The sequence below is a fragment of the Elephantulus edwardii genome, unplaced genomic scaffold (assembly GCF_000299155.1).
Source record: "Elephantulus edwardii isolate Elephantulus edwardi_28Jun2011 unplaced genomic scaffold, EleEdw1.0 scaffold00188, whole genome shotgun sequence".
NCBI classification, from domain to species: domain Eukaryota; kingdom Metazoa; phylum Chordata; class Mammalia; order Macroscelidea; family Macroscelididae; genus Elephantulus; species Elephantulus edwardii.
The window spans coordinates 2,063,375-2,089,301 of NW_006399938.1; the positions used below are offsets into that span (position 1 = coordinate 2,063,375).

The 25,927-nt window shown below is 36.1% G+C and overlaps 1 protein-coding gene across 1 annotated transcript in view; it reads left to right on the plus strand.

Moving 5' to 3' along the window:
- Positions 1 to 25,927, plus strand: part of TLL1 (tolloid-like 1) — a 374,269-nt gene that overhangs the window by 262,173 nt on the left and 86,169 nt on the right. The window contains exons 13-16 of the mRNA XM_006896658.1: positions 1,392 to 1,587; positions 8,817 to 8,942; positions 13,209 to 13,369; positions 16,647 to 16,827. Of these exons, the coding sequence (XP_006896720.1) occupies positions 1,392 to 1,587; positions 8,817 to 8,942; positions 13,209 to 13,369; positions 16,647 to 16,827 (664 nt within the window). The remainder of the gene's footprint in view (positions 1 to 1,391; positions 1,588 to 8,816; positions 8,943 to 13,208; positions 13,370 to 16,646; positions 16,828 to 25,927) is intronic.

The window sequence follows — 25,927 nt, forward strand, 5'->3', positions numbered from 1 at the left end:
CATCTGCCAAGTCCCTTCAGAAAATATCTTCCTTTGCCTTATAGTCCCTAATATAGCCAAAAAAAATAGCTTAGTCCATCATCTTGAAAATGGCTTTGTGTTGAAACAGTAGAGAGAATCCATAGGGCAATTGTCACCAATTAGCTGGACAAACAAAAATTCTCACCACTGGACCTATGAGCAATTATCATGATAAATGGAAAAAGAATTATAATCAATTATAATAAATTTGTTCATAGAAATATATCAGAAGGGAAAAATCACTGGAAAAAGAATACTTGCTTAAAATGAGAAGGTCTACGGGAGAGAGAGACAGAGGAACACACTCAAGGAGATGGACTGACAAAATGGCTTTAAAAAGATGGACTAAACCATAGCAATGATTGCAAGGGCAATGAAGGATCGTTCTGTAATAAATTAATGGGAACTGACCTGACGGCATCAGAACAACAAATTGTAATTAGCACCAGTAGACCGTGTGCAGACTTAGCAATCAGGATTAAGGCATTTGGAAAAGTATGAAAATAAAGCTTATTCAGACAATTACTATAATATCTAGGGTTATTGCTGGGAACAGATAATCCATATCTGAATAGCTCAACTGTACATCTATGAGACATATTTTGTTAAACAAATATTACAACCACTGTGATATTTACTATGATAATATCAGAGAATTTTAAAAAGGGTCTCTCACATTTCTGTATTTTGTGTAAGTCCAGTACAAGATTTTTAATATTTACTATGTAGTACGTAAATATATATTGGTAAAATTGCTAAAGTTCGTAATTTCATATATTTTACCTATATACATACTTACACTTTGTTTAACATGTAATATTTTTGAACTCTGATTACTACTAAGTAACCAGTGATTAAATGAAATACTGTAATTTTTATGTCTATTTTATTTAACTGTATCTATTGATGAATTATTATTTGAATTTGAGGTTTAGGCAGCTGATATCTGTTGATTTGAATTTATGTGGTGAAATAAATATATATTCATTTTCCCCTACCTAATCAAATAATAGAGGAGCTCCAGAGGCCTACTGGTACAAAGTAGTGCTGCACTCCTAAAGGCATGAAGTTCAAATCCACCAGCTGCTACGGAGGATAAAGATGGGCATTCTCCTCCCATGAGCTTACTGCCTCTGAATATTTTTCAGAGGGTCAGCTATAAGTCGATCCTGACTTCACAGCACACAATAACCACCACAACCCAGACATTACAACTGCCATCCCTATTATGCTACAGGAAATGGAGTCATTTTCAATCAGTAGTCTTTATATTAACAGGGCAATTCTATGACATTGAATACACAGTAAGACTTTAGTAAAACTTTCCCTCTAACAATAAGATATGTAATTACATATTACTACTGTTACAGATTGAGAGACATGACAACTGTGCTTATGACTACTTAGAAGTTCGGGATGGAAACAGTGAAAATAGCCCTTTGATAGGGCGTTTCTGTGGTTATGATAAACCTGAAGATATAAAATCTACCTCAAATACCCTGTGGATGAAGTTTGTTTCTGATGGAACCGTTAACAAGGCAGGATTTGCTGCTACCTTTTTTAAAGGTAAATTTGAAGCAATTTAGAAGTGTGAGTTCTTTTGGGTTTTTTTTGTTGTTGTTTGGTTTTATGGGGTTTTTTTGGGGGGACGGTGGTTTGTCAGGGATAAAATGTGGCATTTACATTTAAACTAGAGAAGAACTAGAGTAAATCTATTGAAAGTTGAATAATGCACTATTCATAAAGACATTTAAATAGTTATGGACGAAAAGCATCTTAGTTAAATACTGGGATATGGAACTTTATAGCAAAAAGTAGGGTCTTTGTTAGGGTACTCTACCACTTCTTTTTATTAAACAATAAAAAATAACAAACACAGAAAGAAATTTGAAAATAGAGAAAGAAAATGTAATGCATGCATTTAACAAAGACTTCATAATCAGAAAAGAGTTTACTGATATGAAGATCATTAGCTTATTTCCAGGTCATAGATTTTCTAAACCATTTTTTACAGAATAGTGGTCCTCATATTGGAATAATTTATGACCTCCTTAGTCAGATTTCTGATCCTTAAAATGTCTTTTTGGTAAAGAATAATTATCACTGTTAATTCCCAGATACAAGACTAAACTTCTATTTATGTTCATGTGCCCTTTTTTATATTTACTAAGGTAATAAGAAAGTTCTTTTAGTGTACATAAAAACATGAAGTATGCATTTGGCAAATCCATAGACCATTCTGTTAAATGTGCCATTCATTGTACAATAAAATTTCTGTCATAAGAAGAGACAAGAGGGTTTTTTTTTAATCTATAAGGATTTTTTTTAAGAAAAATACATTCAAATATGCTGTTATCTAGAATGATAAACATTTACATTTTTCTTCAATTTAAATTACAAGCATATTACATCTTTATCCTGAGTTACTCTTTATTGACCATATTAGTTTAAAAACTAAATTGGTACTACATATAGCAAAGGAGTCATGCTTATCTTTTAAAATGTATATTGATATTGTTAGGTGTTGCTGAGTCGAGTACAACTCATTGTGACCCTTTGAATGGTAGATCTGACTCCTGTCCTCTCCTGTGCCGATCTCACAATCTCTGACACACTCCAGGCCCTTACTTCAGTAACTGTCTGGGGAAATTCATCTAGCTGAGGATCTTCTTCTTTTTGACCATCCTACCACCTTTCTTAGCATGGTGTTTTTTCCCAAGGAATAGCCTTTCCTAGAAACATGCAAATGAGATTTCACCATTCTTGCTTCCAATGACACTCTTGCTGCACCTTTTCCAAGTTATGTTTGTTTGTGTTTTTGGCAGTCCATAGGATATTCGGTACTCTTCTCCAACACCACAGTTCAAAGACATCAATTTTTCTTCTGTCAACATATTCATTGTATAGTTTTTAGGAGCATGGCAAGAGAATGAAAAGGTCAAATTCTGAAATAAACACACCCTAGTACTCAAAGTTACATCTTGGCTCCTCAGTAATTTGGAGAGGTCCCTGACCGTAGACTTTTCCAAATCTCCTGATCTCCTGGCTGTGAAAAACAATTGTATAGATTGTGGATACAAGTACTATAAAGTTATTAACAGTTTCAATTTTTCTCTCTATTATGATGCCACCTATGGGTCCAGTGGTAAGAAGTTTTGTTTTCTTGATCTGGAAATGCAGTTCATATTTAAGGCTACAGTGTTTGATATTTTCTTCAAATATTTCAAGCCCTCCTTACTTTCAGCAAGCAAGGTTGTGTTATCTGAATGTTGTTGTTATGTGCTGTCAAGTCTCCTGCAACTCTTAGCGATCCTATGTACCTCAGCTCTGAAGCCTGCCCTGTCTTGAGCCAATTTCATTGATTCCAACAGACCAACCTGCATTACCCCAGTTACTGTGTCAATCCATATCATATGGCATCTTCCTCTGCTGTGCCGTCCCTCCACAATTCTGAGCATAATGTTCGTCAAGGATAGGTCCCTCCTGGCCTAAAGTATGTGAGACAGAGCTTCAGAATCCTAGCCTCCAAAGAGAAACTTGGTTTCACTCTCTCCAAGACAGACCTATTTGTTTTCTTGGCTGTCCATAGTATGTTTAAAACTCTTCTCCAGCACCACAACTCAAAGGCATTGATTTTTCTTCTGTCACCCTTAGTTATTGTCCAGCTCTCTGACCATGTCCTAGATTAGGGGCACCTTAGTCCCTAGACTGACTCATTGCATTCCAGTGTTCTGGAGAGGTCGTTGACAGCAGATCCCAATGTAGTTTGTCTTTTGGTTTTCTGACTGCTGGTTCCAAGAGTGTTGATTGTGGAGCTGTGCAAGCTGTAACTGTTAACTCTTCTCCATCTATCATGGTGATTCCAGTTGGCCCAGTGTTGAAAATCTTTCTCTTCTTGATATTGAACTTCAATCCATATTGAAGACTATTGTCCTTGGCCTTCTGCACCAAGTGCTTCAGGTCCTCCTCACTTTCAACAAGCAAAGTGTGTCCTCCACATAACATAGACTGTTGATAACTTCCTCCAATCCTGATGCCACATTCCTCCATATAAAGCCCCACTTTCCAAATTATCTTTTCTCCATAGAGATCAAAAAGGTATGGAAACAGGATGCACACCTTTCCTGATTATGAATTATGCAGTGTTTCCTTGCTTTGTTCTAAGGACTGCTTCCTGGTCCAAGTATAGATTTCACATAAGCACAATCAAGTATCCTGGTATTCCCATTTTCCTCAAGGTTAGCCACAATTTGCTATGATCTACACAGTTAAATGTCCTTGCATAGTCAATAAAACACAGATAGGTGTTCCTCTGGTACTCTTTGCTTTCTGCCAAGATCCATTCACCATTACTGATAATGTCTCCAGTCCTACAACCTCTTCTAAACCCAGCTTGTATTTCTGGTTATTCTCTGTCAATATACTGTTGTAGTCATTTCTGGATGATCTTTAGCAGGACTTTGGTAGCATGTAATATTAGTGATATTGTTCTATAATTTCCATACTTTAATGGGTCACCTTTTTTTGCAATGGGAATAAATATGAATATATGTAGTAAAATTGTTCTTTACTGTGCATTTACATGTCTTAACTTTTTTATATGAGCTATATTTTATAGTAAAAGTGAGGTATCAAGTTTCATTCATGTAATAATTACATATGTCCATTGATTTGAAAAACTTTCCAAAGAACATTGTTATTGTTGAAGTGTTCTGTCGAGTTAGTTGTAACTGACTCACAGTTGATTCTGCAGAGAGTTTTAAGAGGTTAATCATATGGGAGTAGATTTTCTACCATTCTCTTACAGAACAGCTGGTGGATTCAAACCATGTGTCTGAATTGTGGCACAATTTCTTACCAGTAGATCACCAGAGCTAACTTCAGAGGATATTGTTTGCTATTTAACTCATTAATTTGTTCTTCGAGAGTGCAATTATATAGTACCAAAGCTTATTGTTGTTATGTGTTAATGAGTTGTTTGTGACTCATAGCCACCCTATAGCCCTGACTCATAGCCCTAAAACCTGCTCAAGCCTGTGCCAACTTTACTGTCTCTGACACACCTACTACCCTCATTACCACAGTCACTGAATCAATCCATCTCATGGATCTCTCTTCCTTTCTTTCTGTGTTCTTCCACTCTTCCAAGCGTGACTGATAAGGTTTAATAGTGGGCGTGAGTATGGCAGAAACTATGAGGGTGATTCACAATAGCCCAAGGCTCCATTCTATTGTTCTTAAGGTCAAGATGAGTCCTTTGTGAAACATCTTACTCTCCAATACAATTAAAAAAGCATATGAAAACAATGTATTCAAACGTTGTAAATGAACTACTTGTTAAAAAAGGAGTAAAAAGGAAAAAAAAAAGCAGATGTATGTATTTATCAGAAGTATGGTATTATTACATTTTCTGAATTAAAAGATTTAGGTAGGAAACACTACATACTTTAAACGTAAGAATTCAAGCCAATTTCTGAAATTTGCTTTGTTTTGTCTTTAAATTTCTATTTCTTGCAATGTATTTCTTAACAAGGACATATCGTTAACTTATTTCTCAAGAACTGTCAAGTAATATGATAATATGAATTAACAAATCAAACTATGATTTAATTTTCTGTATCATTCTAAAATATTTTTATGTTTTAATCATTCATGTTTGACCTTTATTTAAGATAAAAATACACCTGGTATCCAATAATATGATCTTTATTTGTACATGCTATTACACTTTCTCTTAGTTTTTATAATATTTTTTAGTTTGTATATATTCAAGATCAAGTAGACATTCTTTTGCTATTTTCCACTTTTTAAAATATTTTTTTAATTTGAATTGTGCTTTTTAATGAAGGTTTACAGAAAAGTTAGATTTTTATTCATTCATTGTTGTATATTTTACCTCTCTGATTGTTTTACATATAGTGCCTAATCATATACTCTTTTAAATAGTTCTTTACTTCATCTGATAATTATTTATCCTCTCTTACCCTATTCTTCTCCCAACCCCCCCAACGTCAGACCTGCTTTATAACCTGCTTCCTAAGTGGTCCTATGAAGTATTTATTATTTTGTGACTTTGATATCTCACTCAGCATAATGTCCTCCAGGGTCACCCATGTTGTTTATTGTTTTACAGTGCTGCTTTGTATGCCATTGAGTGAATATATCATGGTTTTTCTATCCATTCATTTGTTGATGGGCACTTAAGCCTCTCAAACTGTAAAAGGAATGAAATTTTAAAATTTAGGGCCAAAATAAGTGAAATGGAAACCAGAAAACCAACTGAAACTCTCAAAAAAGTCAATAAAATCTACAAACTACTATTACAAATAACAAAGGGGAGAAAAAAAAGACACAAATAATCTGAGTAACAGGTGAAAGGGGCAAAATCACAACAGAACCAACTGAAATATTCTCGACTTTCAGCAAAGATCCATCTGACATCAGCAATGGTATTCCGGGCTCCACAGCCTCTTCTAAACCTCTTTAATAAAGTTTTGCTTACATGTGATATTAATGATATTATTCAATAATTTTCACATTCTGTTGGATTAGTTTTCTTAGGAACTGAAGCAGGTATGTATGTTTTCCAGTCAGTTGGCAAGGTAGTTGCCTTCCAAATTTCCTGTCACAGACCGGTAAGCACATCTAGGATTTCATTTGTTAGTTGAAACCTGTCAATTGGTGTCCCATCAATGCCTGGAACATTTCCCCCCCGCCCCCCCCCCAGTGCTTTCAGTGCAGCTTTAACCTCTTCCTTTATCATCATTAGTCCCTGATAATATTGTATTTCCTGAAATGATTCTGTGCCAGCAAGTTGTTTTTGGTACAGAGATACTATATTCCTTCAGTCTTGTAACTAGAGGCTTAAATCTGTTTCTCAGCTCTTTCAACTTGAAAAATATGAACTGATTCTTCCTCTTTTACTCTCCAAATGCAGCTCCTTGCACTTTCCATTGTAGTACTTTGCTTACATTTCAAAGAATGAGAATCCTGGAACACTTAAATATGCTTATATGAAAACTATAGCTAGATCAAGAGGCAATTGCCCAAACAAAACAAAGGAACACTAGCTGGTTTAAAATCAAAGCAAGTGTGAGTCAAGATTGTATCCATTGTCCATACCTACTCAATATGTATGTGAGAAAATAATTTGAGAAGTTGGTCTTTATGGAGAAGAATGTGGCATCTGGATAGAAGGAAGACTCATTAGCATCAGGAAAGCAGAAAGACTCATAATCATAGCGGGGTTATACAGATGACACAGTCTCACTTGCCAAACTGAGGAGGACTTAAAATGCTTCCTGCACAGGTTAAAACAACACAACAGCAATAACAACAACAAGAACAACAACAAAAAATCCCCCCACCAAAAAACCACAAAACCAAACCACAAAAAACAACTAAGGTCTTCAATATGGCTTACACCGCAACATAAAAAAGACAAAAATCTTCACCACTGAGACAGTGATCAACTGTGAAGATAGATGGAGATATATTGAAATTGCAATTATTTCATTTTATTTGGATCCACAATCATTACCTTAAGTACTAGTAGTAAAAAATTTGAGATTTATTGCTTTGGGAAAGTCTGCTATCAAGAACCTCTCCAAAGTAATAAGGAGCAATGATTATCAGTTTAAAGATTAAGGTGCCTTTGATCACTTGCTATTCATCTGAGAGGTGGACAAATGAATAAACATAATTTTGCCTTGAGTTGTGATGAACAAAGATCCTAAACACCAGGCCTTTAAGCAACATCATGATAGATGGAGAAAAGATTGAAGTTGTTAATTATTTTATCTTACTTCAGCAAAGGAATCAAAGTACATATTACATTGACAATATCTGCTATCAAGGCCTTTCCAAAATGCTAAAAAAACAAAGATTTAAAAACCAAGGTGTGCCAAATCCAAGCTATGATATTTTCAGTTAATTGATTTACATGTGTTTGACAATGAATAAGAATGACAGAACAATCTATGCCTTTTTTAAATGGGGAAGAATACTGAATATCCTATGGACTGTCAAAAGAACAAACACATCTGTTTTAGAGCACATGCAACCAGGATACTCCTTAGAGGCAACAATGGTGAAAATTCCTTTCACATAATTTAGACTTGTTGTTAGGAGGAGCAACTCCTTGGAAAAATACCACATTCTGGGAAAAGAAGAAAATCCCTAACAAGATGAATTGGCACAGTGACTGTGACAATGGGCTTTAGTATACCAAAACATTGAGGATGTCACAGGAGAGAGGAAGTTTTAGATGTTTGTTCATAGGATTGTTATGTATTGTAGTAGACTCATTAACAGCAATAGCCATAATGTATACATACCTGGTGATGTAATCTATAGTTTGTGGTGTTGTTAATCCAAAAGCCACACTTCTCTGCTGGTTTGAATCCAGACATAGCTGTAAGGGAATTAAATAGTATGTTTCCTCCTGATACTATTTATAGTCTGAAAAATCCAATGGAAAGCTATGTGTCAGAACTGACTCAAAAGTAGAGTTTGATAGCACTAAGATTAAATTCATGTGTATATAGAACTTGTATTTACACTGGAATGTACACTGCCATCCCGCCACCTAGCAACTGCTCTGTGAGAGAAAGCTGGGAAATCCCCTCGCATGGTTTGTGGTTTGTGGCCTCTGAAAATCTTTGCAGAGTCAGCTCTGAGTCACTTCTGGCTATACAGTACGTAACAACAGTGTGTGTGTGTATATATATATATATATATTTTCACATATTTAAAAACAAACTACTCAGTTATTCTGGAAATATCTTTCTTTACAGAGGAAGACGAGTGTGCCAAACCAGACCGTGGAGGCTGTGAGCAGCGCTGTCTGAACACCCTGGGCAGCTATCAGTGTGCCTGTGAGCCTGGCTACGAGTTGGGGCCTGATAAAAGGACCTGTGAAGGTAAGACTCACTCTGCACATATTCCTTGCTTGGATATTCCTCTCTTCATATGCTTCTTTCCCTTGTATAGTTTCAATTTATGTTATATTTATTCTTCCTCTTCTCCAGAGACAATGACCTCCTGCTCTATTTACTAACTCAGTTTATGGTGATAGTCAATGTGAAAACTTGTTTGGCTCCTTTTTTTGCTATCAGCTCCTTCCTTCTGTGTCTGTGTGTGGAGTGTGTGTGTGTTTGTGTGCTTCTCTTTAATTGTTACTCAAAACAACCTCATTTGTGCCAGAACAAAACCTTGGCCCATAGAGCTTTAAGATGCTGATATTTTGGGATTGTTGGTATTATATCACTATGATCGATGATCTCTGTCTTTATGTAACTCTGTGTGTGTACACATTCATCTATGATTATCAACAGTCTTGACACCAGCAATCAGGGAATTAAAAGACGAATTGCATTCGGGAAGTCTGTTGTCAGGGACCACTCCAGAGTGGTGAGGAGCAATGCTCACCGTGCACCTGCTTCAGACCATGGTCTTCACAATTACTTGCTATGCATCAGAGAGCTGGACAATGACTAAGGGTAACGGAAGAATGAATGCCTTTGAGTTGTGGTGCTGGAGAAGAGTATTGTCCACCAGAAGAACAAATATATCTGTCTTGGAGAGGGTGAAACCATATTTCTCCTTGAAATCAAGGATTATGAAGCTCCCTCCCACCTACCTTGGACATATGGCCAGGAGAAACCACATACTTGGCTCCTTGTCATGCTTGAAAGTGTGGAGGGACAGTGCAGGAGAGGAAGACCTGAAATGAGATGGATTGACAAAATACCTGGGAAAGGGGGATTAGATGTGTCAGAGTCAGTAAGACTGGATCAAGATAGGGCAGCTTTTAGAGCTGTTGAACATAGTTTTAGGTGACTCAACAGCATCTGTGATTTTTTTTTTTTTCTTGGCAAAGCTTATAAGCATGTTTGGGTTTTGTGTTTTTTTTTTAAGTGATGGGAAATGAATTATCTCCCTTTTGTTATCTTTCTCCTCTCTTTCCCAGTATGTCTTTTTCTAAATGTCTGCCCCTTTCTTATAACAAATCCAAAGTAGATGAAGTGACATATTATCATCCTTGATAAACACTGGTTAACACTGGAAGCTTCTTTTTAAATTGGATTATTATTGTTATGTTCTGTCAAACTTGGAACTCCTAGAACTGACCTTTAGCCAACTGACCCTCCAGTGGGTTTTCAGAGGCAATAAATCACATGGGAAGAAATTGCCTATCCCTCTCCCATGGAGCAGCTGGTGGATTTGCACTTTCTACTCTTAAGATGGAAGCAGAATTTCTCACCACTAGACCACCAAAGCTTCCTTGTAAATTGGATTAAATGATTAAACTAATGAATAAGAAACTATGAAAAAACTGAGAGACTCCAGCTTTCCATATTTACAAATCCAGAAGACAGTCGAAAAAATGATACTGAGATGTTTGAAAGTCAATGGACAGGTATTTAATAGATTATTTTCTTGCTCTTGTTGTTGTTGTGTGCCATTGAGTCACCTGTGACTCATAGCAACTCTATGTACAACAGCCTTAAACCCTGTTCTGTGTCAATCTCATTATCTCCAACACACCTACCCCTATTACTCCAGTCACTGAATCAATCCACCTTATCAAGGGTCTTCCTCTCCTACGCTGTCCCTCCATCCTCCCAAGCATTACATCCCTCTCCAAGGACTGATTCCACCTTGCAACATGTCCAAGGTATGTCAGACGAAGCTTCAAAATTCTTGCCTCCAAGGAGAAGCCTGGATCAACCCACTCTAGGGAGAATCTGTTCATTCTCTTAGCAGTCCACAGTATATTCAATACTCTTCTCCAGCACCACAGCTCAAAGGCATCAATTCTCCTTTTATCATACCTAGTGATTGGCCAGCTTTTTGATGCAAAGCAAGTAATGGCAAAGACCATGAACAGTATCAGGTGCACCTTAGTCTCCACTCTGACATTGTTGCTCTTCAGTACTTTGGAAAGGTCTCTGACAGCAGACTTTGCCAATACAATTCATAGTTTAATTTCCTGACTGCTGGTACCAAGAGAGTTGATTGTAGAGCCAAGTGCAAACTGAAGCTGTTAACACTCTCAATCCCTTCACCATCCATCATGATGCTGCTAGTCAGCCCAGTGCTGAGAATCTTTGTTTTCTTGATGTTGAGCTTCAATTCATACTGAAGGCTGCAAGCTGTTCAGGTTCTCCTCCGTGTCAGCAAGCAAGGTTGTATCATCTGCATAATGCAGATTGTTGATGAGTCTACCTCCATTCCTGATAACATGTTTCTCCCCATAGAGTCAAGCTTCCTTGATAATCTGTTCTGCATATAGATTGAAAAGATACGGAGATAGGACACAACCTGGTGCATACCCTTCCCCATTTTGAACCACAGTGTTTCCTAGCTCTGTCTGACGACTGCCTCCTAATCCATGTACAGGTTTCATTTAAGCATGATCAAGTGTTTGGGATTCTCAGTCTTCTCTGATACAGCCGCAGTTTTGTTTTTTTGGGTTTTTTTTTGTTTTGTTTTTTGTTTGTTTGGTTTTGGGGTTGCTTTTTTTTTATTTACACAGTCGAATGTATTTGCATAGTCAATGAAACACAGATAGGCATTCCTCTGGTACTCTCTGCTTTCAGCCAAGATCTATCTGACATTAGCTATAATATACCTAGTACCACAACCTCTTCAAACCCAGCCTACACGTCAGGCAGTTCTCTGCTGAAGTACTGTTCCAGCAATTTTTGGATAATCTTCAGCAGAATCTTGCTTGCATGTGATATAAGTGATACTCTTTGATAATTTCCACACTCCGTTGGATCACCTGTTTTAGGAATGGGAACAAAAAGAGATATTTTCCAGTCAGTTGGCAAGATGGTTGTCCTCCAGATTTCTTAGCACAACTTAGTGAGCACATCCAGGACAATATCTGTTTGTTGAAATATGTCAGTTACTGTGCCATCCATCAATTCCTGGGGCCTTGATTTTTGCCAATTCTTTCAGAGCAGCTTGGACCTCTACCTTTATCACCACAAGCTCTTGCTCATATATTGTTTCATGAAATTAATCAGTGCCTGTAAGATGATTTTTATTGTTGTTATTGTTATGTGCCGTCGAGTTGTTTGCAACTCATAGCGACCCTATGTACAACAGCCCTAAACCCTGCTCTATCCTGTGCCAATCTCATTGCCCCTGACACACCCATCCCGATTACCCCAGTCACTGAATCAATCCACCTCATAGAGGGTCTTCCCCTCCTGCACTGTCCCTCTACTCTACCCAGCATGATGTCCCTCTCTAAAGACCTGTCTCTCTTTACAACATGTCCAAAGTATGTCAGACGAAGCCCCAGAATCCTTGCCTGCAAGGAGAAACCTGGTTTAACCCTCTCTAGGATGAATCTGTTTGTTTTCTTGGCAGTCCATGGTACATTCAATACTCTTCTCCAGCACCACAGCTCAAAGGCGTCAATTCTCCTTCTATCCTCCCTAGTCATTGTCCAACTCTCTGATGCATAACAAGGATTGCAAAAACTATGGCCTATATCAGGTGCATCTTAGTCTCCAGAGAGACACCGTTGCTCTTGAGTACTTTAGAGAGGTCCCTAACAGCAGACTTTCCCATCACAATATGTTTATTTCCTGACTGCTGGTGCCAAGAGTGTTGACCGTGGAGCCGATCAAACGGAAGCTGTGAACACTCTCAATCTCTTCACCATCCATGCTGATGCTACCAATTGGTCCAGTGGTGAGAATTTTTGTCTTCTTGACATTGAGCCTCAGTCCATATTGAAGGCTGCAGTCCTTGACCCTCTGCAGTAAGTGCATGAGGTCCTCCTCAGTTTCACTGAGCACGGTTGTGCCATCTGCATAACGCAGATTGTTGATAGATCGTCCACCAATCCTAACCCCATACTTCTCCTCATAGAGCCCAGTCTCTTGGTTAATCTGCTCTGCATACAGGCTGAAAAGGTACGGAGATAGGACACATCCCTGGCATACACCCTTCCCAATTTTGAACCATCTAGTGTTGCCCTGCTCTGTTCTGACAACTGGCTCTTGGTCCAAGTATAGGTTTCGCATTAGCACAATTAAATGTTCTGGGATTCCCATTCTTCTCAGAGTCAGCCACAATTTGTTATGATCCACGCAGTCAAATGCCTTTGATTTTTATTAGGTGATTTCATTAACTAAGGAACTATTTTCCCTTTTCTTGTCTTCTAGCTGCTTGTGGAGGACTTCTTACCAAACTTAATGGTACCATAACCACCCCAGGTTGGCCCAAGGAGTACCCTCCCAATAAAAACTGTGTATGGCAAGTGGTTGCACCAACACAGTATAGAATTTCTATGAAGTTTGAGTTTTTTGAATTGGAAGGCAATGAAGTAAGTGAACAAGAAATATCATTTTTCCTATCATTTGAGTAATTCACAGGTACATTACAAAACAAGAAAATGCATTTTGATAATATAATAATATAAAGGTTATCTTTTCTATTTTTTTCTTCTTTTCCTCCCTGCTGTTCTTTTCTACAGCTACCTATGATTTTGCTGGAATTAGATATCTTGTACATTTCTGGGATATTGAAAATTACCCAATTATATTTCAAACTAGCAAATATTTGAAAAATATCTATTTTTCTCTTTAGACATGCTGGGTTTGTTTTGTTTTGTTTTTTTAAATATGCGAATTCTTGATTCATGAAAAAACTGTGAAATATCTAGGGTCAGCTTCATGTCATATAAATGTACATAGGAAAAAACAAACAAACCAAAATTCACCAGTTGGGACATAACAAGATACATCCATTTAAATGAATGTAGTAGATTTTCCTTATGGAAATTGTATATATTCACTTTAAGATGTATGCATCTTTATTAAAAAAAGAAATATTAGGGTTTAAAAAATAAATTTAATTGAAAATATCTTTATAAAAACAGAGCATTTGTTCAGGGGGCAATCTTTAAACAAGAGAATTCTTTTATGTAAAAATGTCTTTGTGCTAGTACACACATACCAACTTCAGATGGAATGCAACATCTAGAAATGAGAACATTTAAGAATGTGCCCTTTGTATAGTCAACATTGGTTTAATTCCAGAGAAAATGTTCTAAGTGTTTGTTTAATTTTATCTTTCCTTATGTCTTTATCTTCCCCCAAAAAATTTTTTTCAGTTTTTTTTTTAAATTAACGTGATTTAAAACTTCCAAGTGTGATGTATTTACTCTCATAAATGATTGTTTTTTATGTATCTTTGAAACACTGGTAAAGAAATAAGAGAAGCAAAATATGTCTGTGCCCATAGTGCTGTAATTGTTGAAAATATTTGCGGTTTTAGATGGTAATTTTGCTGTTGTATAAGTATCTTTCTATCTTTCTTTGTAATTACTTTATTTCTTTTTAAAATTCTACCTATAGTGACTAAGGACACTTATTTTTCTGTGTCCTTAAAAGAAAGTAAAATGGCAAATATGATGAACTTATGTTCATAAACCTCTAGAATCTTTGAGCTCAATCTATTTTTAAAATTTTCTTAATATTATGGATAAGTTTTATGAGGAGTTTTAAGACTACATTTTATGTTGTTAAAGATACTTTATCCAAATTAAACACCATCTTTCTTCAATAATTTTCTCAAATATTAGAGAAAAATTTCAAGTGAAGAAAATACTTTGCCCGGTACTGGAAGGAAAAGTTTTACATAAGCTTCATTATCTGGAAATCAGAGTTTTTCTCCTATGTCTATGATTCAGTATGAATTTGAGTTTAATGATTTTACACTCATAGTTTTCCCTTTAGTTACTGGTTGTGTCAGGGATGACATTTTGATTCATTAATAGATGTTCCTAAGGAGGCTAGAAAAAGAGTGTTCAGCAAGAAAAAATGGGTGAGTTTTTCATAAATGAAGTATTGTGCCCTGAAAGCATTATTCTCATAGCAGTAGCCCTCATTCATAATGGAAAGGCCCTCTACGAACTGTAACATACCCAGAATCTGTTAATTTACAATGGTATTACTGTGTAGACTGCTGTTACAGAATTTGATATCTTTTCGTAGTTGTGTATCTTAGTTGCTTAAAATGAAAAGTCCTGGGCCAAAATATAACTTATGGAATATTGAGTTAAATTGCATAATCTTACTAATATATTTATAACCAAAATAAAGTCAGTGACAGCTTTGAGACCATCCTGTACTATGTTCAAACCTTCTCTAAACAAAAATTCAAGCTATAATAAAGTACATAGAAAACTACATCATTATCTCTATAACAGTTTATTTGTCACTTAATATTAGAAGAATCAGTGATTTGAGTTGATATATTACAAAATACAGACTATACCTCAGGGCTCAATCATATTCCTTGTAAACCTTAACTAATTACCTACTTATATAATAAAGTTATTCATGCAAGATGTGGTCTTTAAAATGCACCCTACAGTAAGCTAGGAAAAGTGTGTTATGGAAACTTCTCTTGGTAGCCATGAAATTGCTTAAGAATACCTGGCATTCATCGAGCTTCATCCATTTTGGTGGTGTTGGGATATTGCATATAAATCAAAATTGAGTGTACGTCATTTTGTTGTAAACTTCTGCTTCATTCTACTGAATACAGAGCCTGTTTGTTTGCCTTGCAACAATCTTACAGAGTAACTTCACAGTGCCTAACAAGTCAAAGAAATGAAGAACTGTCTGCTCTTTTAAAAGTTTGAAAAACAAATGCACTTTTTCTTTAACCTACTAATGTTGCTATTCTATTTAGAATTTAGTTTGCAGGAGACAACTTTGAAAAATTATGTAAAACTCCATTGCTCCTAATCATTGCAATTCCATTAGGGGTATTTTTTTATTTAAAATACATAAAAATTCTGAATGACAGATTTCTTTTCATTATAATGGAGATGATTAATTCTGTTACTAGACTAATTGTAAATATTCATAATATGTTGTTTGTATTCTGTAGTGTTAAAACAACCAATACTTGACCCCCCAGCAGGTTTTCAGAGGTAGTTAACCATACAAGAGTACATTGTCCATATTTCTCCTGGAGATAAACTGGTAGAGTCTAATCACATTCATACCTTTTGGTTGGCCACATGACTCCTTCCCAAAAACTTCCAGAGATCCCTGGTCATAGTATAGTCATGAGTATATTTTATAAACTAATTACTTAGTCTATGAAATGAATTACTAATTACTTAGGCTAAGTGTGAGTATTTATAGCATATTAATTAGTATATTTCATAGACTTATTCTGAATATTGGCCAGAACTCTGTAAGAATGTATTTCACAGTTCCCAGTGAAAATTTTGAAATTACAAATATACAAAATGAAATTCACTACTACTTTTCTTGTGACAACCAACATTATAACATCAACAATATTTATGTTAGTTCCTTTTCATATTTTTGAAAAATTTTGTGCTATAAATGCATACAGAAATATTCATTTCCATACACATCTCTTTGAGATATTCAGAGCAAAATTATCTAGTTTGACATCTCTGTCTCATATTTGAATGATTTTCTTGACTTGTAGAATCCCTTCTTATAATGACAGGACAAGAAAAAAAAGGGACTTTAAAAATTTCTTTTTTTCAAAGATAAATGTCAGTCATATAATATTCTCATATCTCATGTAAATAATATTCATTTCCTTTATAGGTTTGCAAGTATGATTATGTGGAGATTTGGAGTGGCCTTTCTTCAGAGTCTAAATTGCATGGTAAATTCTGTGGTGCTGAAGTACCTGAAGTGATTACCTCTCAATTCAATAACATGAGAATTGAATTCAAGTCCGATAATACTGTATCCAAGAAGGGCTTCAAAGCACATTTCTTCTCAGGTACGAATATTTATCTGTTGGATATTGGCTGTTCAGTGCCAGACTTCTGTATATCAGCCCTGAGACTAATTTTGGACCAACTCATCTCAGTCTCTTCCACCACCCATGTGTTAGTGGAGGATTGCGATATCATGGTGCTGATCAAGTTTTGGTGGAGTTTCCAGACCACGGTAGACTAAGCAGAAAGACTTGACAATCCTTTTCTAAATATCAGACAATGAAAAAAAGTCTTTGGAATGCAATCTCTTTGTTTATGGTGTCCCCATGTGTGCGAAGCCATTTCAACAGCTGCTAACAAAATGTATCAGAGATTTTTAAGGCAGATCTATTTAAACTGTGTTTTATCTTTCTTTATAGATTTCTGTAAATTGAATTTGGAGAAATATAGAGTGCATGAACTTCTCCTGTAGGTTTAACACCTTATTACTTAAGATGAAGATATCAGGAACCCTAATGAAAAATATTCACCCAAACATGAAGCTGTTTTATAAAACACAGTAAAGTAAAATAAAGACTAGAATATAACTCACAAACTTAAGTATAATCATATTCTCATGGAGTAATTTTACTGTTTACAAATAGATGGGATGATGTCAGACTTCCAAAACAAAACAGCTTATTCAGGATAATTTCTCTTCCTTTTGAGTTATTTATTCCCATTTTAGAAGCATAAATGTTGTTTTTATGATTTTCAGACTCAATAGCATGTAACAACAACAACTGCACCAGCATATTTATTATATCATTGTGTTTTCATTCTAATCATTATACTCATATTAAAATAAAATTGCTTTACATCACCACTATAGAAATGATTCAAAGTATCTGTTCTGGAAAACAATGACTCAAATTGTATAAATAAACTAGTACAATAGTAATAAAAGAAATTATTGTATAAAACATAGAAATAGAGAAATTATGATTGTATTTTAAGTAATAGATTGTCAGATATATTTAGGACTTGATCATCATGTGCCAGGAACTTAATGTTCAACCACCTTGAAGTAAAATGTCCCTTTTAAGGAACTGAAATTTGCTAAAAGATCCTAAAATTTTAAGATATGTAGAAAAGATAGAGACATTTTTCAGTATCATACTGAAACTGCAAAAGAAGATAGAACATAAATAATCTTATTGTAGCAACCTATTCTGCATTTTAGCATGTTGTTGTTGTTTAATGCCGTCGAGTCGTAACAATTTAATTCCAACTATGTTTTAATAGTAGGCGATTTGAATTGAGTTAATTCAAAGTTCATTTTATCAAGACCCTATGTATTAAAATAAATGAGATCTCCAGTGTTCAGGGTTTGTTTGAGATATTCAGCATAATTGAAGTTAATAAATCAAAAGCGCCATCCAGGTCCAAATTACACTCAAAATTAGTAGAATGACATTCAAAAGAAATAGAATTCAGGCCTTTTATTCTCTTTTCCTTAAACCCAGAGTTCAGCTAATTTAGTTACCTTTAAAATATTATTCTAAAGCATTTATTTAAGATATATTTTATTTCAGAAGAATTTTCATGAAAAGAATTCTGCTCAGACTTAACTTTTATTTTAAATGAACCAATGGTAATACAATGATTTTACCACCTTAACTAAACTGTTTTAAAAATTAAAATTATGAAGTGAGTAAAAAGAATCATAATAGTGAAGTTTTGAGAGTATTTTTAAAATTAATGATTCATTTTATCTAATAGTTCTTTAGAATATTTTAAGACTACATATTCTACCTACAATGTCTAAATAAATTTAAAATACTCAAAACTTTGTTGTTGTTGTTCTGTGCTATTGAGTCAGAACCAACTCATAATGGACCCTCCAGAGAGTTTTCAGAGGCAGTACATTACATGAGAGGAAATTGACCATCCTTCTTCAGCAGAGAAGCTTGAGGATTTGAATCTTGTGAATTCAAATCTCATACATTTGGGACTGCAGTGGAGCTTCTCACTCTAGGCCATATTTAAAGAAATCCCTGCATGGTCCTAGTGGTTAAATGCTCAAGTACTAGCTAATAGATTGGCAATTAGAAATGACGTAGAGATGCTTGAAATGCTGGTGGTTTGAACCAACTCGGAGGTACCTCAGAAGAAAGATGTGATAATTTTCTTCTGAAAAGAATTGTATAATAATAACAATAACCAAGCCCAAAACTCCATAGAATAGAGTCTATTCATAATGACCCTATAAGACAGAGTAGAACAGCCTTATATAATTTTGAAGGCAGTAAATATATCTTGAAGCAAACTGCTACATCATTCTCCAAATCACAGTTGGTGAATTTGGACAACTCACCTTTCAGTTAGCACCTGGACACTTAACCATTTCACCACCAAAGCTCCTTCTGAAAGATTACAGTCTTGTACTTATGGAGCTGAAAATTACTATCACAGGTAAGGTCACCATAAGCTGAAATCAACTCTAGAGCAAGAAACAACAATAAATTAAATACAGTATATACATATAATTATAGATACACACACACACACAGTTTTTATTATGATTGCCTTCTAGTTGAGCATGACTCATAACAACCCTATGAATAAAGGGCCTGAAGCCCCTCTACAACTATTGACATTTATCAAAGTTCATAAAGTTTCTGGAGGCAAGTTTAAGAAGTGGATGCCACTCCTGCTATACACAAATACATATAATTACATATATATATATACATATACATATAAATACTTATAATTAAAGATAGTATGGGGCTGTGGCAGATGGAACAGCGGGAGAGTGTGTTTGGGTGGGTCTGGGTTTGACCAGAGGTTTGGGGTGTGAGGGTGAACTTAGCTTTGTGGAACACTCTGACCCTGGCCTCTCTGCCTTCTCACCGAGAACTTGTAGTATGTTGCTTTACTCCCCAGACCCTTTGGACACTCTGTCTTGATCCCTATATTCTCTCACTGCTGGGCTCTCACTGCTGGGTTGCTTTTTCCCAAATTCTCCCCTTAGGTCATTTTTTGAGCGCGCCAGCCCCTATGCCTCTGGCCATACCTTTGGATCATGCCCCTCCTCTCCCACCTTTCCCTCCCGAGCTCACCAGCATCTCTGAACCAAGGTCCTATCCTCCAGAATGCTCATACCCTTGGACTCTTCATTGAGTTTCCCCATCCCAAACAGCTCCTTGAGGCCTGATCCTGTGAAATCTCTGGTTACAGTGTGTGGCTTCTGCCTCCTGATTGTCTCCTCAGACTCTGACTCCATTTGCCCTCTTCTCATTCTGACTTCATCATCCAGTCTCCTATACAACTTTCACCCTACAGTACCTTGTCTCTCCAAGCCCCATACCTCTCCCTTTCCCCCTTTAGCCATAGCCCTGGCCTTTCCCCAGAGACCTCAGACTTGGGCCCCTCTGACCACTTTCTACTTTCTAGCTTGGCTCCTTGAAGTCTCATTTCCTTCCCTATAACACAGGTCCCAAACCGTCACAATCTATGATCTACAACCCTATTTTTTTTACTCTTTTTAGACCTGATCCATTTTTTACTACCTTACTTCCCTTCCACTTTTGCGCCTTCCACCTCCAGTCCTCCTGGGAAGACAAGCTAGATGGACTCCATTCTCCCTCAAATCTCTCTGAAATGAGATATGAACAAGCCTTTATAAGTTTTTTTTTTGCAGCCATAGTCCTCTTAGTGGATAATGGACTCCCCATTTCTTCATTCTCAATCTTACCATAAATTCAAGCTCAAATACCACTCTTTCTTGAAGAGACCCATTCATGTTCTCATCAGTTAAATATGATACATCTACAATTAAAATAAGCTTGGAAGCAGGAGTAGCATCCACAACTGAAATAGCTTGCCTCCAGAAACGCTATGAATTTGGAGAAACGATGAAAGTTATATAAGTGCTCAGATATTTCATTCATGGGGTCATTATGAATCATCTATGACTTGATGGCACTTAACAACAATAGCAAAACATATCATACATATTATTAAAGAAAATAGCTATCTTATTTTTGTCTATTTTCTTATATTCAACAGTGCTTTTTAAAAATGATGAATTAATTAGATTATAGTGCCATTTGAGAGTGTCTGTACTATTTGATGGAGTATAAATAATTAAAATAAGTGAATGGAACAATAAAGCTCAAGAGTTATACACCAAACTTTCTTATTTTGCCATTTTTGCAAACTTCTTAAGCAAGCAAACATTATTTCTATCACATCTGTGATAAGCTAATTAACTAGTACATTATTTCGGCAGTTGAAGAAATTGAAGAGTTGGAAATTACACAATTTCCCAAAATGTTTAAACATATATTGTCTATTTCACAGATCATCCTCTGAATCATAACAACCAATTATGCCTTTTGTAAATTATATTAATTGTGTGTTACACTCAACATGTGTATGATCTGAAAAATAGTAACAGACATATTAGTTTATTAGATTATTGTTTTGTAAAATCTAAGATAGGTATTATCAACTTTACCAATGTCAATTTATTATTGTATCAAAAAGTCTTGGCAGCTTTTCAGTGTCACAACTTAAAACATTTTAGTTTTTGATAAGTAATTGAAACCAATGAAAAATAAATTTTCTGAGAATCTTTGTTAGTGAAAATTATGTTTCCTCAGGGGAATAAAGAAAAATGCATTATTTTTATAAAAATAGCTATTGTTGTGCCCTCTAGGGTGGGCAGTACAAAGAGAAAGAAGAATATAAGTGATAATTATGATTATTTTGTCTAACCTTGAGAAGAATGGGAATTCTAGAACACCTGATGGTGCTCAAGCAAAACCTGTACTTGGACCTGGAGGTAGTCATCAGAACAGAGCAAGGAAATAGTGCATAGTTCAAAATCAGGAAAGGAGTGTATTAGTCCTGTCACCATACCTTTTCAATCAATATGTAGAACAAATCATTCTTGAGGCTAGACTTTATGAGGCGTAATGTGGCATCAGGACTGGAGGAAGATTCATCAGCAAACTACATTATGCAGATGATATAACCTTGCTTGCTGAAACTGAGGAGGGCCTGAAGCATTTGCTGCAGAAGGTCAAGGACTCTAGTCTGCAATATGAATTGGATCTCAGTATCAAGAAAATGAAGACAACTTGGCCACTTGGCAACCTCATGATAGATGAAGATAAGATTGAAAGTGTTAACAATTTTACCTTTCTTGGTTCCACAATCAGCACTCTTGGAACTAGCAGTCAGGAAATCAAAGACAAATTGCATCAGGAAAATATGCTGTTAGGGACCTCTCCAGAGTGCTAAAGAACTATGATGTGAGTCTAGAGACTCACGTGCACCTGATTGAGGCTGTGTTCTTCACAATTAACTTTTATGCATCAGATAACTAGACCAAAGAAGAAAGAGAACATGTGATGTCTTTGAGGTGTGGTGCTGGAGAAGAGTATTGAACATACCATCGACTACGAAGAAAACAAACTATCAGGTCTGTCTGGGAAGGAGTCATGCCGAACTATTTTTTGGAGGCAAGGATTTTGAGGCTCTTGCTCACATAACTTGGGTTCCCCTCACATACCAGTCCTTGATGAAGGACATAATCCTTGGAAGAGTTGAAGGACAGCACAAGAGAGAAAGGCCCTGGATAACGTGAATTGACACAGTAACTGGGGTAATGAAGGTAGGTGTGTCAGAGACATTGATATTTGCCCAGGAATGAGCAGATTTCAGAGACACACACAACAACAACAACACAAATTTTCTTTTATTTTAATAATGGCTAACTCTGAAAGAATGGGAATCCCAGAACAGTTAATCACGCTTATGTGAAACCTATATTTGAGCGGGAGTCAGTCATCAGAAAAGAGCAGAGAAACACTGCGTGGTTCAAAATTGGAATGAGTGTATGCCAGGGATGTGTCCTATCTCCATACCTTTTCAATCTATATGCAGAACAGATTATCTGGGAGGCTGGGCTCTATAAGGAGAAATGCGACATCAGGATTGGAAGTAGATTCATCAACAATCTGCATTATGCGAATAGTACAGCCCTGCTTGCTGAAAGTGAGGAGGACCTAATCCTCTTGCTGCAGAAGGTCAAGGACTGCTGCCTTCAATATGGACTGAAGTTCAATATCATGAAAACAAAGATTCTCACCACTTGGCTTATTGGCATCATCTTGATGAATCATTCAAAAGATTGAGATTGCAAACAGCTTCAGTTTGCTTGACTCTACAATCAACACTCTTGGCACCAGCAGCCAGGATATTAACAGACGTATTGAGATGGGAAAGTCTGCTCTGTCAGAGACTTCTCCAGAGTACTGAAGAACAATGATGTCAGTCTGGAGACCAAGGTGAGCCTGATACAGGCCAAAGTCTTTGCAGTTGCTTGCTATGCATCAGAGAGCTGGACAGTGGATGATAGAAGGAGAGTTGATGCCTTTGAGCTGTGGTGCTGGAGAAGAGTATTGAATATACCATTGGCTGCTAAGAGAAAAAACAGGTTCATCCTGGTGAGGGTGAAGCCAGGCTGTTCCTTGGAGGCAAGGTTTCTGAAACTTCATCTGACATACCTTGGACATGTTACAGGGAGGGATGAGTTTTTGGAGAGAGACGTCATGCTTGGGAGGATGGAGGGACAGCGCAGAAGAGGAAAATCCTCTATGAGGTGGATTGATCCAGTCACTGGAGTAATGGGGGTAGGTGTGTCTGAGACCTAAGACTGAAGCAGCATCGAGCAGGATTTAGGGCTGTCGTACATAGGGTAGTTATGAGTCACAGACAACTCAATGGCACATAACAGCAACAATGTTATGCTACACCTAAGTATGTTTTTTTCATGTCTTCCTGATAGTATTAACATACATTTTCTCGTTCAGATTCTGTTTAGATGTTGTTCTGGACTGGTGAATCAGAACTGACCCAAAGCTGACCCTTTAAGGGATTTTCAGAGACAGTTAATTGCGCAGAAAGATTCTCATCCTTCTCTGATAGGGCAGTTGGTGGATTCAAAAGGCATGCATTTAGTATTACAATGCAGCTTCTTACCACTCAGCCACCAGAGTCACCTTTAAATGTGATAGGCATATGAAAAGGCAAGTTGTTTACAATAATTGTTAGACATACTACACTATTAGAAATAAAAATAAAAATGATAGTTGGTGCTGTTATATAAATAATATTGAATAATATTTGAAAAGAAAAACTAAACATAATTTTTACCTTCCTTGTGGTAGTAGTACTAGAAGCTGTTGTTATTGTTGCTCAGTGCCATCATGTCAGAACTAACCCAGAACTGAAACTTCAGCAGGTTTAGAGGCAGTAAATAGCAGGGGAGGACATTGACCATCTTTCTCCTGCAGAGCGGCTGATAAATTTAAACTGCTTTGGTCAAGAGATTATCATGCACCAAGAAAAAATATGAGTAGCTATATTTAAAATTTGTGTATGTTCAGTGAAATAAAATAAAATAACATTATTTCCAACATACAGATACATTAAAATATCACCAGATTTTACTTATTTGTGCAAGATGCTTCAAATTTTAAATAAATACTTTTTGAACCTTATCAAGAAATGTAAATGGAAGGATGACTCCATGAATTTATAAGTAGATGTAACAAAATGGAAAATATTCTTTGTTCATGGATAAGAGTGCAAATGTCAATGTTACCAAAAGCAATCTACAGTTTCCACACCATCCCAATATAAATACCAAATTCTTCCTTCAAGGAGATAGAAAAAGCAATTTCCTGTTTCATTTGGATAGGAAAGAAACCCAGAATAGACAAAGCTCTTCTGAAAAACAAAAATGAAGTTGGAGGCCATCTCTCTTCCTGACCTCAAAACCTGCTACACAGATGTAAATAATCAAAACAGGCATAGTATTGCTACAATGACAGACACATAGATCAATGAGATAGAACTGAAAATCAAGAAACCAATCCTTAAACCTACAACCAATTGATATTTGACAAGGAAAAAAAAATCTCATTAAGTGGAGAGACAATAGCCTCTTTAACAAATGCTGCTGGCAAAACAGAACATCTATCTGCAGAAAACGGAAACAGGATCTACATATCACACCATACACAAAAAAGCAGCTCAAAGTGGATCAGAGACCTAGGAGTAAAATCCAGAAGCATAAAGATCGTGAGACAAAATGGGAACAAATTTAAGAACTTGTAAGTAGAATAGTATAAATCTCAACCTCAATTAGCCATATATTTTAGCATCTACGATCATAAAATTGTTGTTGTTGTTGCTGTGTAGTATTGAGTTAGAACTACACCCATAGTTGATTCTCTAGTGAGTTCTCACAGGCAGTTAATCACTGGGAGGAGATTGCCTCTCCTCTCAACATGGAGCTGGTGGGTTCAAACCACGTGCCTTTAGGATTGCTGCTCATCTTCTTGCCACTAGGCCATTAATGCTGCCTGATCATAAAGTTGAGAAACTGTAATTAAACTTTGATTAAATATCATGTACATAATTAAAAAATTTGGAAGGTATTGTAACATGCAGCAGAGAATCTCCCAATTCTTAAAAAAATCACAACCCCCCTACCCCCAAAGTATGACAAACTGCAGATTAGAGGGTACATGTAAAGAACAATAATATAATAAGGTTATAGTAAAACAAAGAAAGGAGAAATGAGAATACATAAATAAAGTTTTGGATATAATATGAAGTGTTTATTTACTTTTGTAGTTAATTAAAAATGTATTTATATAAGTATGTTCTAAGAGAACTAATTCTACAATTCAGTAGTTGTTGTGTTTACTTTTCTTTATCTGAAAGAATTTTTATTAGAAAAGCAGTGATTATATACTCTACATAATGAGCTCTGGTGCCTAATAGCAAAAAGCTGTGCTGAAATCCCAGAGATATGAGTTATGAGGCCACCAGCTGCTCTGTGGGAGAAGGATGGGCAATCTCCTCCCATGCAAATAAATGCCTTTGAAAACCTGCCTGAGTATCAGCTATGGGTTGGTTCCAACCTTACAGTATACAGCAGCAACAACAACATGATGATAAAGCCAAACTTGCTTTTTAATGTGTTTCAATGTTGTAGAGAATATATACAATATAACATACTCCAATTCAATAGTTTCAACACATAGAGTTTAGTTCCATCCTTTGAGATGTGTATGATTCTTACCTTCCTTTTCTGAA